This window comes from Falco punctatus, assembly GCF_963210335.1.
Source record: "Falco punctatus genome assembly, chromosome: Z".
Lineage (NCBI taxonomy): Eukaryota > Metazoa > Chordata > Aves > Falconiformes > Falconidae > Falco > Falco punctatus.
The window spans coordinates 13,925,684-13,940,937 of NC_137586.1; the positions used below are offsets into that span (position 1 = coordinate 13,925,684).

Consider the following 15,254-nt stretch of genomic DNA (forward strand, 5'->3'; position numbering starts at 1 on the left):
ATTATTCCTACAGTTCAAACAAGATTTCAGCTATTCTAACTATGTTTTGTGTGCAAACAAGAATTCTGAGTTTTGTTTGTTACTGAACCATTGTAGACTTTAATAGCTTGTGATTATCCAAAGTTCACATAACTTGTTCTAAGCTGTTTGAATACAGCATTACAAAAGCAGCTGTATGTGATCAAGTAATTTCATTCATCTCTCATTTTATTCTCTTATTTTGAGCCACTGAATCGCTGGAATTGTCTCTTCAATAACTTACCAGGAACCCAATCAAAGAATCAAAAGCTTTCATATTCCTGGGCTTAGAAGAAGTCAAGAATAGCAAATACTTTTCAAGAAGTATTCAGATCTCAGAGATAATCCTGCTTTAGGGATACTTTTCCCAAGACGGCACATTGTCATAGGTGATGTGTTTTTAATGTTTAAGCTAAACCAAAATTCCTAGCTAATCCTACAAAAAAAAAAAAAAAAAAAAAAAAAAAAAAAGATAGTGATTTTACAGCATAAATGAATCATCAGGAAATTAATATCAAAGCACAGCTGACTGAGTTCCTATTCAGCAATTCTGAATCACTGCTCATTGAGCAAAGCAGCCACAGCCACTGGACAATGGGGGTTTTGCCTGAGCAAAATGTGAGTCAGGAGACCTGGACTCCCATTGTCTTCACTGGGAGTTTTGCCTGCATATGGAGTGAGCTGGGACTTCTGGTGAATGGGATCCATTCACAGAGCAGCTAAGTAAAGCACCCAATACATCACCATTTTGAAGTTAACACTAGGTGGTAGACATAACTGGAAGAAATACAGACATTTTTGGAGCCATGTGAAAGACTTGTATAAAGCAGCACTTCAAATGTATTGTCTCTTATTTCCCCCTATTTTGGCTTAAATGTTTTTGTTTTGAAACTTATCTGGCTGTTTGCTCCAGCATTCCCTTTGATTTCACAAACTAATTAAAATAATTTCCTTTTTGTATGCAGTCTGTAGGTGGAAGAGACATCCCTGTTTGGAGGGGAAGAGCTGACACCCCCGCAGCTGAGAACAGAAATCTGTTCCACTGTCCGTACCCTCTGTCATGGTTTCATTGGAGAAGGGAACTAGCCAGCTCTCAGCAGTGTAAGTGCACATGCACTGATGTATAGAGACACCCCTAACTACACGTTTGTGGTACAAACTCCTCCATGAACACACGTCAGCATGAGTGAGACCTTCAATGCCCCTTGCCAACCCAGCTGGGAGGCTGGTATAGGCAGAACGCAGGGAGAAGCTAAGGGAGAAAAAGGACCTAGAGTGAAGTAAAGAAAAAGAACAAAATAGCCAAGGAAGCCTGCAGGGGAAAGGGGACATGAGAGAACAAAGAGAAGAGTGTTATTACAGACAACACACAGAAGGAATATAAAGTAAGGGACGGTTTGGAGTAGGTGTCTGAGAACGAAACAGGGCCAAGATCTAAGCTTCCCTCAAAACCTAGGTTCACTGATCCAAATGAAAACCAGACCTGTCCTTAAAAATTTTTCTCTGACTCAAAGGAAAGTAGTGGTGGGCTAAGTAGTAAAAAGGGAAATAGTCTTAATGGAAGCAAAGGGAGAAGGAAAGCAATGAACCTGCAGAAACATAGAGAGCAGTTACTCTACCATGGAAAAGAGGACATGAGGGGGAGGTAGTGCTCTCTTGGGACAGAAGTTCAGAAGGGAGAAGAAGGGATGGATTGACTGTGTGGAAATGCAGACCTGATATGTATTACGTAGTTAGTCTGTACATGAAGGATGGGATACTAAACTATGGCTGAAATATTTGATTTACATCTTTCTTTTAATAATTTCTGGTCTGAATGAAAAAGACTACTGTTTGTGTTCTTTCTACAAATGTGTAGAAGAGCTTTCATTGTATGCTAAATGAATCAAAATAAAAACAATGGACAGTACATCAATCCTTTGTGATGTTACAGAAAAGATGGTTTTAAAATGTGGACTCGACACATTTTTATTTCTTGATTCTTTCTTATTTTTTCATTACAATTTTATAAATTTCTTTTCTACAACAGTAATATTCATATCCTATCCTCTCTAACACTAAGTAAAGAACCTAGTCCTTCTGAACAGAAAAAATTGAGCTAATATATCACACCAGTGACATACCATTTTTCCTTTAAAACATACTTATTCACCCTGCTATCTAATGCTTAATTTTTCTATAGATTTGATGACAGGCATTTGAAACATTTCAAGAAGAACAATGAGTAATAAATATGAAAGAACTGTTCTTATTTTCTTTTAAGTAAATCGCAGATTACCAATGAGTTCTGTGGGCCCTGGATCCCAACAGAGAATGGAATTCCAGAATGAAAAACACAGGGGGAAAAAAAAAAACAACCCCAAAAAAACACTGACCACCGCACAGCCTGAGTATCTGGATGCCAGGGATACTATGAAACAGAGATATTTTGAGATCTTCCCTGGCATATTAAATTGACAAGAACCTAATGACTTTAAATCACCTCAGCCTATGTGGACTGGAAGATAGAAGGATGGAAGACTTTCTGCCATTCTGTTTTCCAAACCTGATGCTGCTTTTTCCCTTGCTGAAAATTTGCATCTTTTCTCAGAGCCTGTTTCTTTCTCACAATAAACAATGCAAAACCCTCCTGCCAAAAAAATGTCCAAATGCTAAACAGTTGCTATTATAGCCATTATTATAACAGCAACTTTGAGCTGTGTGCTTTTAAAGTATAATTATTTTTACAAAAGATTTTTGTGTATCTTGATTGCAGTAATGATTCCGTAGCAGCAAATGCATATTTAAAAAGTCACGTTAGCTTGCTGCTCCAAATAAATGAGTTTCCTTAAATGAACTTCATACAAATGAGTGCTTTTATTTGTATTTATCTTACTTGCTATGCTAACAACACACTAGGATGTATTAAACAGCTGATAAGTCATTGTTTCATTACAAAAATAGCGATGGACATGTCAATGGAAAAGCAGTGGTTTATACAGAACATGTTTCGCACAGATAATATCGGATTGTAACTCAGAAATGTGCATTCCTCTTTAGTCTTGCTTCTCATCTATCTGCCCTTGCTTTGTTTAAGGAGATCATGTCAAGAAAATACAGTAAGGAAAAAAGAAAACGGAAACTGAAACCCTGTCTACTTCTCAGTGTAGCACATGTACTAGTGATAAGCCTGTACAGTATAATGATGGGCTTCTTTAATAAACAGTCTTGTAGGGAACAAAGACAGAAAACAGTTCAGCCAGTGGGGCACCCACCAACGGTGCTATTATCCAAAATTGGACCTATGTGGAATCATTGCTCTGTTGCTACTGTGACCATCAGGGATTGGAGGTTACAATTTATAGACTACCTGTGACAGTGTGTACTTCCAGCCAGAGCTTCCCCAGGGGACTCTCATAGTTCTGTCCATTCACAAGCTACTGGTTTACACCTCATCAGAGAAAAGTGTTTGGGTTTTTTTTTTTTTTGGTTGGTTGGGTTTTTTGTTTTTTTGTTTTTGTTTTTTTTTGTTGTTGTTGTGTTTTGTTGTTTTTTGGTTTTTTGTTTTTTTTTTTTTTAAAAAAAAAGAGAGAGAGAGATCAGGAAGAGGAAACAGAAGGACCTGAGAGAAAGGGGATAGCAAGTTTCTGGCTCCAATGCCACACTCTTTTGTAACTAGCCACAATGCTGTATTAACTTTTCAAATGAACCTCTCTGTCCTTCTGTGCCCATTTAAGTGGTTGCCGCTAGCTGTGGAAAAGCCAGTGTAGCCATCCTACACAGCCCTTTGGCTCTGAAATGCTATCAGCTATTGATGTGATCCCATTAGGCTTCTCACAATGACACAATCCCATCCTACCTCCCATTCTCCAGAGACAACCTTGCCTGTTCTTTGGTGAGAATCGCTCCATTGTACATACAGACATTCAAATTCTCGATAAGACCGTCAGGGGAAAAGTTCATGAGCCACATCCTCTGCTGGTATAACTCCATTTCCCTTCCCCCTTCTCCCGGGAGGGAGTGGGTATCTGAACCCCTGTGCTGGAAGGAAACAAGGTTGTCTATTCAGCCAGTCAGACATCCAGTATGTGTTCAGGCCCAGACAGCCTGTGATGCTGAGTGGAGATACTGAGGTTCATGTTTTTCTGCTGGGAATTTGGACCGAGCAGAAAAGGAATAGTGTGGTTTTGCTGCACAGCTTCTGACTGACAACCAACAGAGCTGCAAAGCATAAAATCACAGTTATTCTCACGGCACAAGACCTTAAAATGCAGGGGAAAAAATGTCCAGGAGAATTTGTTGGCTGGCTTGAGTGAGCAACGTTAAGACTGTAATGAGACACTAAAGAGAAATTCTGCCTAGTCTCAGGCTAAACACTTTGTTTTTGAAGAGTTCTTTTGATGGAATAGTAGTATTTTATAATAATAATTTGATACTTACCATCAACAGAACGTTTTACAACAGAATTTATATTGATAACTGAACTTTGCGATGTATCAAAGATGAATTCAATTCGGTGTAACCAATAAAGGAAGTTTCCTGTGAAAAGTGATTAACAGCAACATGCTTTGATTTATGAGGTGGTCTTAGAAGGTGTGAACCGGGTTCCTTTAGGAGAAACAAAACCAGATCATACTGTGCAAACACTAATGGGTGTTTGGGCCACAAAACAAGGTTAGAACTAATCCAAAGTAATAGTCCTGCAGTGCATACATGGCAAATGTCATGTCCACAATACCAACTATGGATCTACAGATGTTTTCCTGCAGCTTTTCATATTTGCTAACGGAACACAGCCTATGTCTTTTTTGATGCCTGTAGAGCATGTGCAAGTATATAAATTACAGCACACTATCTCTTCCCTGTGTCTTCAATAAGCAATGTGACAAATTTCATTGCATTAGATCAATAAAAAATAAGGTATATTTTTCACCTTTGGCTGGCCAAAACTGGGATATTTGTAAAATCCCACTCTGATAAACAGATTTGAAAAGAAACAAACACCAAACCTCATTTTCTTACACACACTTCAACATTAAAAAAGCAAGAGCCAACCAAGTATGTCAGGAAAAAAAATATGCTACGGTCTTATGGAAATATTCAGGAACCTATGGTTCTGTATTAGCTTTGCCAACTATTTGGTAGCTTGTATGGATTAAATTTGACCCCTTACAGACTCAGTTCTTCATTGGTGAAATGGGGTATAATCATAGAATCAAAGAATCATTTAGGTTGGAAAAGAATTTTAAGATCCTCAAGTCCAACCATTCACCTCACACTGCCAAGTCCACCACTAGTTCATGTCCTTAAGCGCCACATCTGCTTGTCTTTTAAAATAACGAACAGTTGGAGCTTGCAAGGGAGTCACATATATTCTTACTTTGTCCAACTTAATTGAAGAGTGGGAACATACTGGCATACCATTTATCTTGAATAAACATATTATTTCACAAGACATCTATTACAATTTTGCTATTGTGGTTTCAATAATATTTCACTGAACTTCTATCTAAAACTCCAAAACTTCAAAGATTCAGCCAATATTAATTCGTAGTGCTGATTTATTAAGTGAAGACTGGGTTACTTTGAATGTTAAAAAGCTTATTTCAGCTGGGATCCGTGCACTCTCCTACTAGATATATTACTCTCTGGGAAATGAAACAGTTGTACAATTTGTTGCTTCATTTTCACTTCTTGCATTTGCTACAACTGACTTCCCTGGGTTTTTGTCTGACAGCTTTAGTCAGCTGAAAATAACAATGCTTTATGTTTGAACAGCAGCTTCCACTCTAATACCTTTACTTATTTTACAAAGGCATTCAGATACTTTGCCAACATGCAAAGTACATTTACTGACTGATTTTGTTAGTCACAAACAAACAGGGCTTGAGTTGAAGATGGCTGAATCCACACTGCCTGTGAGGATGAGGTTCAGGTTAAAGCCAGTCCTTACCTTACACTTGCATTTCCCTGCTTTGCAAGCCACTTGATGCACTGTCAAAGAAGCACTGAAGCTGAAACTCCAAGCACAAATTAGAGTGCTGATCTAATATGACAACATAGACAGGCTCAATAAGGGCTTAGGTCATTTCCTGTTGACTTTTATGAGGAAAAAAAAAAAAAAAAAAACCCAAACAAAAACCCCAACGCATATAGAAGCATGTAACTGTTTTGTCACTATAAAACTGGCAATAACATCAATGACTGCTGCCCTCTGTTACTCTACAAAACATACCGATGCTTTCCTATATGCTTAGTGTTGGCTGATCCGATTTCAAGTTTACAGTGTTTCTAGTAACTTTATGTTTTAAGTTGCTCCCTCTAGAAACTATTAATACCACGGAAAATCACAGATAGAAGCATTTAACCAGTAACGTTTTGTATTTGTCCTAGTATTAAACACTGTATATTAAATCTGTTAAATCTATTGTATATGTAAAAGGAAGCTCTAGTACACTGCAGTTTCTTGTATTGCAGGGTGACACTGTGCTATGAACTGTGACTCATTTATTTCTATCCAGATATATTGATATCTAAGATACATGTTTACTGTAATAAAAAGGATAATACTCTTTATACCTTATAGTTCCTTTATTTCACCATCAAAGTTAAAATCAATAAAAGAAATTAATGTCACAAAATAAAGGACAGAGGAAAAACATTTTGAACAAGAACGTTTTGCCAAAAAGGTCTTCATATTCTGTCTTTCTAAGCACTGTGTAACAGTATCTGTTGCTCACTGCAAGCTAATAAAAGTATCACTGAAGTTAAGCTAAGCTGTACTACTGCTTATTGTCAATTTCCATTTTGTCTCACTGAATAGGTCATTCTCTCACAGGATTATCCTTGTTTCTCACAGACTCCATTATTAATGAACGCATTAAATGATGACATACTTCTTTATCACCTCATCTGGGGCCTGAGCCCTGTCCCATTAAGGCAACTGGTACATCACTATTCATATGAGCAGAGGGCAGAATGAAGTCCTTATCTGGAATGTCCCGCAGAAAGCATGCCATAATCCAAAAAGAAAGATCAAACAAGCAGATCACTAAAGGCCAAAGGTCAGTTAAAAGGCCAGTTCCCATCTCCAGGCAAAATGGTGAGAGTATGTTAGAACTGCGACACGAAAAGAAGGAGAGTTGTTTAAGCTGTCAGGTATTAGAAAATACAGCATGTCTTTTTATCTTTGCAACACAAGCTGTCAACATTTTTTCTTGCCTTTTTCAGTCAATTAAGAAGTTAATTTAGATGCTTACTTTCTTTCTTAAATTCAATACCTAAGATTGGTATTCCATGGTACACAGTTCAATCTCAAACCTGCATTAGTCAAGAGCAAGTTTGCATTATACTGTAAGATTATTTTTCATACATTATACATCATTATTTGAAGCACATTTAAATTAGAAAACACTTCAGTAAAACAGTTACTGTGACTGAGTGGAAGTAACACTGCTCTTAATTTTATTTTGTACCGAACTGTTTTTTTGGGTGTCTAGTACATAAGATTATTTCTGTACACTTAAAATTACTTTCCACCAAAAAAACCCACACACATTAGAAGCCACATCATCTATAAACAAACTTCTGAAGCTCTATGTTTAGTATAAATTTATACAAATTTCCATTTACAGTATTTGTTCATCTTATAAGGAAATACACTGAAAAATGTCATGAAAGATACACTGAAATATAATTATGGAATATTTTAACCTGACTTTAGCAACATTTACAATGAAAGTGTTCCTCTAAAAAGTGAAAGGAGGTCTTTGGGAATTCCCCTGACACTCCTCTGCAAGTATCTTTTCAGTAGTACAAACTTTTAAATGCTAAAAAACCTGAAGGCCACTTATTTCTCAAAAGTGGATGTTTTATGCTTTTCCCTTCATCATTCATTCCATGCTATTGATACAGGCTGAATGGGGCTTAGTACCAGTGAGTTTAAATTGCTAAAGAAGAGGCACGTCTCATCGTGTGTTTTGAATATCTACAAGAAACATACAAAGAATTACAGCTGATTATGTTTTTCTCTGTTCTTGATAGTGCTCCAGTTGCTTCTGAAAGATATGCCTGTTTCCCCACCCTGGGGAGAGCAGATCTTGAGTAACTGTCTTTAAGAATGAAAACATACATGATAGCCTCACACCACGTCTGTTTTTAGAACAAGCTGGCATGCTCACATATTTTACCATTTATTTAAAAAAGCGCAGGTGTCGTGTTACATAATTTTGTTTAGGCTGTTCAGATCTCCAGTCTGGAATGTCTAACGAAGAAGTGCTCCAGCCTCCCCCGCTCTGTGCATGTGTGTGCGATCCTTCAATTCATCCTGGGTTCTGATTTTGCATTTCTAACGAAGCTGAACTGACAAAGCGTGAAAGTGGTCTAAAAGGAAAAACAAAGAAAGTGACCCTGCTTTCACTGTGCCAAGACTAATCAATATTCCAGCAGCTCAGCTTTTCCCTCTCTTCTAACGTGTTTTCTTTTTTTTTTTTTTTTTTCCCAGAGTTGGGCTGCCAGTCTCCTCCCCTTTCCTTAAGTTACAGTGATAGTAAATTGCTGTATGCCAGCGCACATGCAGATTGTCAGTGTTTCCTGCCTCCCACTCGCCCAGCTCTGCAGCTCCGATATTTGCTGGGAAACCACTACCTGATCTGCCGCCATCGTCTCCTTGGGGCACCGGTCTGAAAAGGTGAGACAGTTGTTTCATTTGGTGGGGTTTGGAGTACAAAGTCTTCATTTTTCACTCTCTGCCTTGGTACACCACTTAATGCAATGATCCTTGTGGCTGTACCCACGTTCTGTCTTGACCTTAATGTAAGTTATAAAAGACAGATTGGCTGCATTATTCATCTTGGAAAGAAAAGGCACTGTGAACGAATTGTGGGCTTTTTTTGTTTTGTTTTTACAAAATTCTTAAATTAATTGTTCTGAAAAAAATCCTGCTGGCACACAGTAGTAGCGTCCAGGCTCCAATACTTACTAGTTTAAATACCCAGCTCAGTATGTTTCCACTGTCTAAATAAAAGCATATAAAAAGCATCTGTTAAAATTCAGGGAGGGCGTTGCACTAAAGTGCCAGTCTTGAAACATATGGCAGAAACAGCGATCAAATCCCATCAAAGTGATTTTGTTACTTGTTATTTCCTCTAAAACGTGCTGCTTGAAAACCCTGTGTATTTATATCCTAAGGGCTTTCTAAATAAAGTTATTTATGCAGTAGATTTATTAAAAGTAAGGTGTTAGGCTCAGACTGTGTATAAATTGGAAGCAAGTAAATCTATTAATTTCTCATTTCTTTATAAAAGCATGCCAATGTATTAAATAAGACTTCAGAAAATGAGATTCTTAGTCTGAAAAATACATTTGTGCAGGCTTCACAAGCAGGCACAAAAAAAGATAATTTAAAAATTAAGACTAATGTCTGTAATGAAGGATTTTTAATATTAAAACGTTTTAAGGCAGATTCAGTACGTGATTTCTTAAAATCAGATTATATCCCCATAATTGCTGTGAGGCCAAGGCAATCATTACTTTGCAATGTGAACTTGTATTAGTCTGTAGCAACAAGCTAAGTGGGATATATCTTCCAATGTTTTACAGATGTGCTCTGAATAGTTTATACTCTTCAAAGATGAATGTTATCAACACAAAATTGTCAAAGTCGTATCTTCTAAGTAGTGGCTGAGGGATAAATAAACTATTCCTGCTGCTTTTTGCCATGTGAAAAGGAGGAATTCAGCCAATGCATTCAACCATTTAAAAACATCTGAAAATACAGAACATTTTAAATGTACCAGTTCAAGCAAAATATTTCTCTCCTATGGTTAATGTGAAAGCGAGCTAGAAATTTTTTTCAGATAATACAGGCCTGCTAAACAGACGAAAAGCAAGGCTGGCAGTTTTAAACATTATAGCACCTTAGGCTTCTACAAATTGTACTGATTTTACACTAGTATATTGCTAGCAACTGCAAAAAATGAGGTACTCCTGGTTTTTATGGTATGACAGCAATTCAGATTAATTTCAGAAGACACAGGACACATCATGATCAGTCTATACAATCGTTTTTTCAAAGAGTTCTTTACACAGTCATTGAGGCTATGTATCAAAATCTGCAATCAACAACTTAGATATTACAAATTATACAAGTTTTACTGAAACACGAAGAATATTTACTTCCATGTAAACAAATGGCTAATCACTTCTCTAAAATATTATTGCAAGATTTGATATTTTTTGTCTTGCAGGTTTCTCCAGTACCTCCCACGGAAAAGAGTCTTCCACTTCTCTCAAGGGATACTGACAGAAGTTAATTACAAAAGAAAACTTTCTGCAAGATAGATGACTAAAGGTAACGGAGAAGATCCAAAACTTGGAAGTAGGATGGAACGCATTCAACAAGGAGTCCGGAAACGTACACTTTTGGCAAAAAAAAAAGTGCAGAGCATAACAAAGGATGATGTTAAAAGTTACTTATTGAGGAATGCCTTTGTGCTCTTCACGGTTGTTGCTGTGATTCTTGGTGAGTAATTCGTTCAACAGGAATATTCTGTTCTCCAATGTATTTGACAATGACAATTTGCCTGGGCAATTTGCATTACAAATGAGATCCCAAATTCTTCTGCACCGATAAGAATGCTCTGGCTTGGAGAGTTTTGCTTTGTCAGCTGCATGTTGAAGTTTAGGGAAGAGCTATTTTAAATATTCTAGTACTCCAAAGGAAAATTTTGGTGAAAAAAATCCAGCTGTTTTATGGATCCTTCCCTTAAAGAATCAGATAGAATAACTGAATGTTCTCAATGACATATTTTCCTACCAAATCCAGCTGCAGCACAACACTCAAGATGTAACTTTTATTTACCTGACCTATCAAAAAATAATACCTTGCAATGACAAAAAGAAGTCCTCAATTAATGACATCAAGGGACATTTCTAAGCAAAGGTATATATTACAGCCTCAGTCTTTTCAGTTTTCACTTGATAAATGGAAAAAAACCAAACCAAAGTACAAGCTCTCTTGTTACTCACAATCTTATACATGCATCTTTCAGATGCAATTGGGGTAACAAAGGCAATGTTACTTATTCAAAGGATTGCAAGATAGCACCTGACAATGCCTTTTTAGTGTATATGGGAAGGAATCCAAAACATCAAATAGCATTTAGATTTGGAATGCACCAAAATGTAAATTTAAAATATTGCTACACATTTTGAATTTACATTACAATCTTCTGAGAAAGGCTTACAATTTTTAAAACAAATTTTCCTTTGTATAATTGCATGGGCACTGTTGGTAATTTTCATTTAACCACAGATTTTCTAAACGACACCATGTGTTTCATGAAATACCATTCTTCATAGTGTGAGTAAGAATATTATGGCTTTATTGTACTACTTTCATTTTCTAAGTAATTTAAAATTTAAAACTGTGAATCTGTTCATGAAAACACAAATTTTAGCACTTGAAAGATAAGGGTATATATCCTACACCTATGTAGGGCCTAACGTCCTTGATAATGCTGTTCTGTATAAATCTGCTTGCTATGTTCCTACAACTTCTTCAAGAATTAAAATTTTAGGGCTTTACCGCTATTGTTCATTGATACTGCATCTGCAGGGTTTTTTTAAATTCATTTCAGGTTTGATGGTCTTTGCCTGGGAGACAACTACATTAATTTTCATGTTGGTAAAATCAAGTACTTTGTTGCCACAATAGAAATGTCAGTCTTTCATATCTGCCAACAGTATTCAATCACAAGTGATTTTAATTCCTAAATAAGAATTTGTTCCATGCAAAACTCCCATTAATATGAGGGGTAAAAAATTTAGGTATTTTATCTACACTGGATAGGAAAGGCAGAACAAATTGAACAGGGTTTGAAATGCTGTCCAGCCTCAAAGGAACGCAATTCTTAGATTGTCACCTGTCTATACTGCAGAAGACCAATGTGCTTTTGCAATTTTTCTAGCTCATCTAGCTCCAGTGTGACTCCTGTATATTTGGCAATGCGAGAACAGAAATGTAGGCTGGACAAGTATATTAACTGTTACTGCATGTTCCAGTTAGTGTTAGATGACTGGTGACAAATGCATGCCCACAGGTCCACTACCACATACAGCAATGTCAGAGTACCAATAAGGCTGGAACACAAGTTGAAAACTAATAAAAATATGCAGCCTAGGATGAGCTGGCTGTTCTAGTTCTGCTCATGAACCTACAGACATATATGGTGTCATATGTGAGAAAAAGTCTTCTCATTAGTATGATAGAATACTCCAAAATTTTCTTACATTTGTTATTTGTGGTGTAAGTCTACAGTACATATGTATGATTAGAACAGTAATTCACATTTGGTAGCTCCCAAAAAGGCAAGATTTGGGGTTTTTGGAGTTTTTTGCTGTTGTGGAAATATTCAGAAGCAGGGGACAGTTGGTGAAAGAGTCTGGAAAACACTCAGTGGTTGAACTCCATCTGTCTAGTTTGGCAAGGACTAAATTGTTACCATCTCTCAGTTGTTTGGTGATCTGTGCAAAATCAGATGGTGGGCTTGATCCCTTTCCTAGCAGAGAGTAATCAACATTGCTAAATTAACCCATCAATTAGCACCACTTGCTGTCTCATCAGAGATACTTGGATGTGAGTGTAGGTGGAAACCAAACTATACTCAAGCCAGGGTTGAATCATTTATGAGAAATGATGCTTAATGCTCTGTAACCTAAACAGACAGATGACATCAGTGTGTAGGACTCACCATCCAGCAATCTTCATAAAGGCTAAACTCAGGAAAAGCAAAACGTTAGCTTTAAAGAGAGCAACATTTCTTAAGAAAAATTTCTTTCAGGCCTCTTTTGTCAAGGCACTTACATCAAAAAGTCTATTTAATAGAGCATTTCTGATTTATTTGTTGAGCAGGATTGATGCTGGTAGACGTTAAGTGGCTAGGTTCGTATGTCTTACCCTAGTTTCAGGGCTGTAGTTTGCAACAGGTACTTTAGTTAGTGTCTGTGGAAACATGAACTTTATTATGAAATTGGTAGCTGCAACATGCCTTTGTTTGGGTTGTATACTGATATCTTGCAGACAAAGCAGAGATTTTCTGGCATTCACACGATTAGGAGAAATGTAGCCATTTACCCTAACTTCTACCATTCCTCTGATTCTGAACCCAATTCTAAACAGAATTCACTAGCTGCTACAATACAGAACCAATTAATCTTTAAAAACCTAATTATGAATGTGCAAGAAGTTATAATTCATGTTGAGAATTACTTGGCACTATTCTCCATTTCACAAAAACCTCATTAAAGGTCCTTCTGACTTCACATTCTGCATTAGGTAGCACATTGCCATTATGATTGTTGTTGCTATTTTTAGTCAAATTTAAACTGCTTTCAAGCCTTTTGAGAAACTTTGAGAAAATCATGGTCAGTAAGTGAGTTAGTTATGATGCAGTTTTCCAGATTCTTCTGGTACACCTACAATTACTAAATTTGTTTTCTGCAGTGGATCTTGCAAGAGCAAATAGATTAGAACAATTATGTGAGACAAATTTGGGAAGCTCACCACTGGTAAATTCAGAGTGTCATGAGGACCAGGAGCAATTTAAGGTAGGCTAGAGGTCGTTGTGGCTCATGGAAAATCTGCAGGAAGTCTTACAAACTTTGTAGTCCTAGCCAAATTACTAGCAAAATCTCAGGCAGTGCCCTCTCTCCCATGCCTCTCTCCCACACTACTTAGCTCCATCATCCTGTCCCCAAACTGCCTTCCTTTCAGATACCCTTCCTTCAGCAGACTGTGTTGATTCTCTGCTACTTATGTCCCATTTTCCAAAAATGCCACAGGAGCTCAGACGTTACTCTAATGCCAAAGACTCCTAATGCCAAAGAATCTCCTGTGGATTCTGAACTTGTACTGAAGGAAAGATCAAGACATAGAGAGCTGCTGAGCAGAGATCCTGAGAAGCTCTTCCCAAAGAAATACTGTTTTAACTGAGGGGCTTGGTGAGGTAGAGGGAGGCTGTGAAACAAGCACTATAAGAAGCAGTTTCTGCATAGTTATGAAGCCATTACAGCTCCAAATCTTTAGTTAAAATCCTCTTGACTCTGCCAAAGTTATATGCCACAGCTATCCATTGGGACACTCAAGGGGGATGGAGATGGATCCAGTTCTGTTTTCTGACCACCTGTCCACCTTTGAGTGAAGGAGTGCAGGGCTGGGTGTGTTACTGAATGCAGCCTTCTGTAATTGCAGGCAATCTCACATTGGATGTGAAACGTAGACAGGCACATATAACATCTACAAAAGAGCACACCATATATAAGATTCCAAAACTTTCCAACATTGTTATAAAAAATTATTGAAAAGTACAGGAAGAATGTTGTACAGGAGTACAGGAGAGATGAAGGCATTGCCAACGTCCATATGTCTCTGAAAAAACTGAAGAGTTAAATAAAGCCCGTCTTAATACAGAAGGCAAAAATGCAACAAAAACCCTGAAATATATGAACCGTAAAAAGCTGTCCAGAGTAGCAGATTCTCCCACCCCAATGCATGTCTGGGCTGAACAATAGTTTCAAATGAAATGAGTCCAAAGAGGTGCAAGTCTGTAATATACAGGTAGACAGAATCCTGGATCACGCCCACCAAAAACACAGCCTCTTGTGTGTTGAAGCTTTCCTGCCACTGGCAGATCATCTGCATCCACTGAAGACTGAGGCTGACATACCCAGAGAAGGGTGTTTGATCCCCCTTACACATGGACGATGAACACAGTGACAGTGCCTGCACCAGGCAGCCTTGCTAAAATTTGCATAATAAAGCAAAGATGCATCACTATGGGGGGGAAACAGCTGTGGGAGGTGAGACATAGGTGAGAGAATATGTCAGAACATAAAGACAGAAATGTGATATCAGATGGAAGTTTAACATATAAGAAGAAAATCAAGAAAAGTTTGGGGACAGCTAAGGAGAAATTAATTGTATATATGCCGAACTCTGAGGCTGCCTCTGTCCCAACGCTTTCCTAAAGAACCTGCGCAGCACAATTGCTTTCTCACTGAGTAGCAAAACCTTCCTAGATAATATTCTGAAAAAAATGCTCAGCAAAACCTTACTCCTTTTTGAAGTTAAGAAATGGTTGCAATTTTGGGAAAAAAACCCACACAAACAGACATCATCAGATCCAGAGTAACACTTAAAAATTCTAAAGAGATAATCCTTTTCAAAATGGAGAAAAAGTATAGAAATACAAAAAAGT

General features: G+C 37.4%; 1 protein-coding gene across 1 annotated transcript in view; it reads left to right on the forward strand.

The window, feature by feature from the left end:
• The first annotated feature begins 3,575 nt into the window (after positions 1 to 3,575).
• The window catches only part of SLC1A3 (solute carrier family 1 member 3), a 74,972-nt gene continuing 63,293 nt past the window's right edge, over positions 3,576 to 15,254 (forward strand). The window contains exons 1-2 of the mRNA XM_080372146.1: positions 3,576 to 8,686; positions 10,245 to 10,519. Coding sequence (XP_080228272.1) covers positions 10,339 to 10,519 — 181 coding nt within the window. The 5' untranslated portion in view covers positions 3,576 to 8,686; positions 10,245 to 10,338. The remainder of the gene's footprint in view (positions 8,687 to 10,244; positions 10,520 to 15,254) is intronic.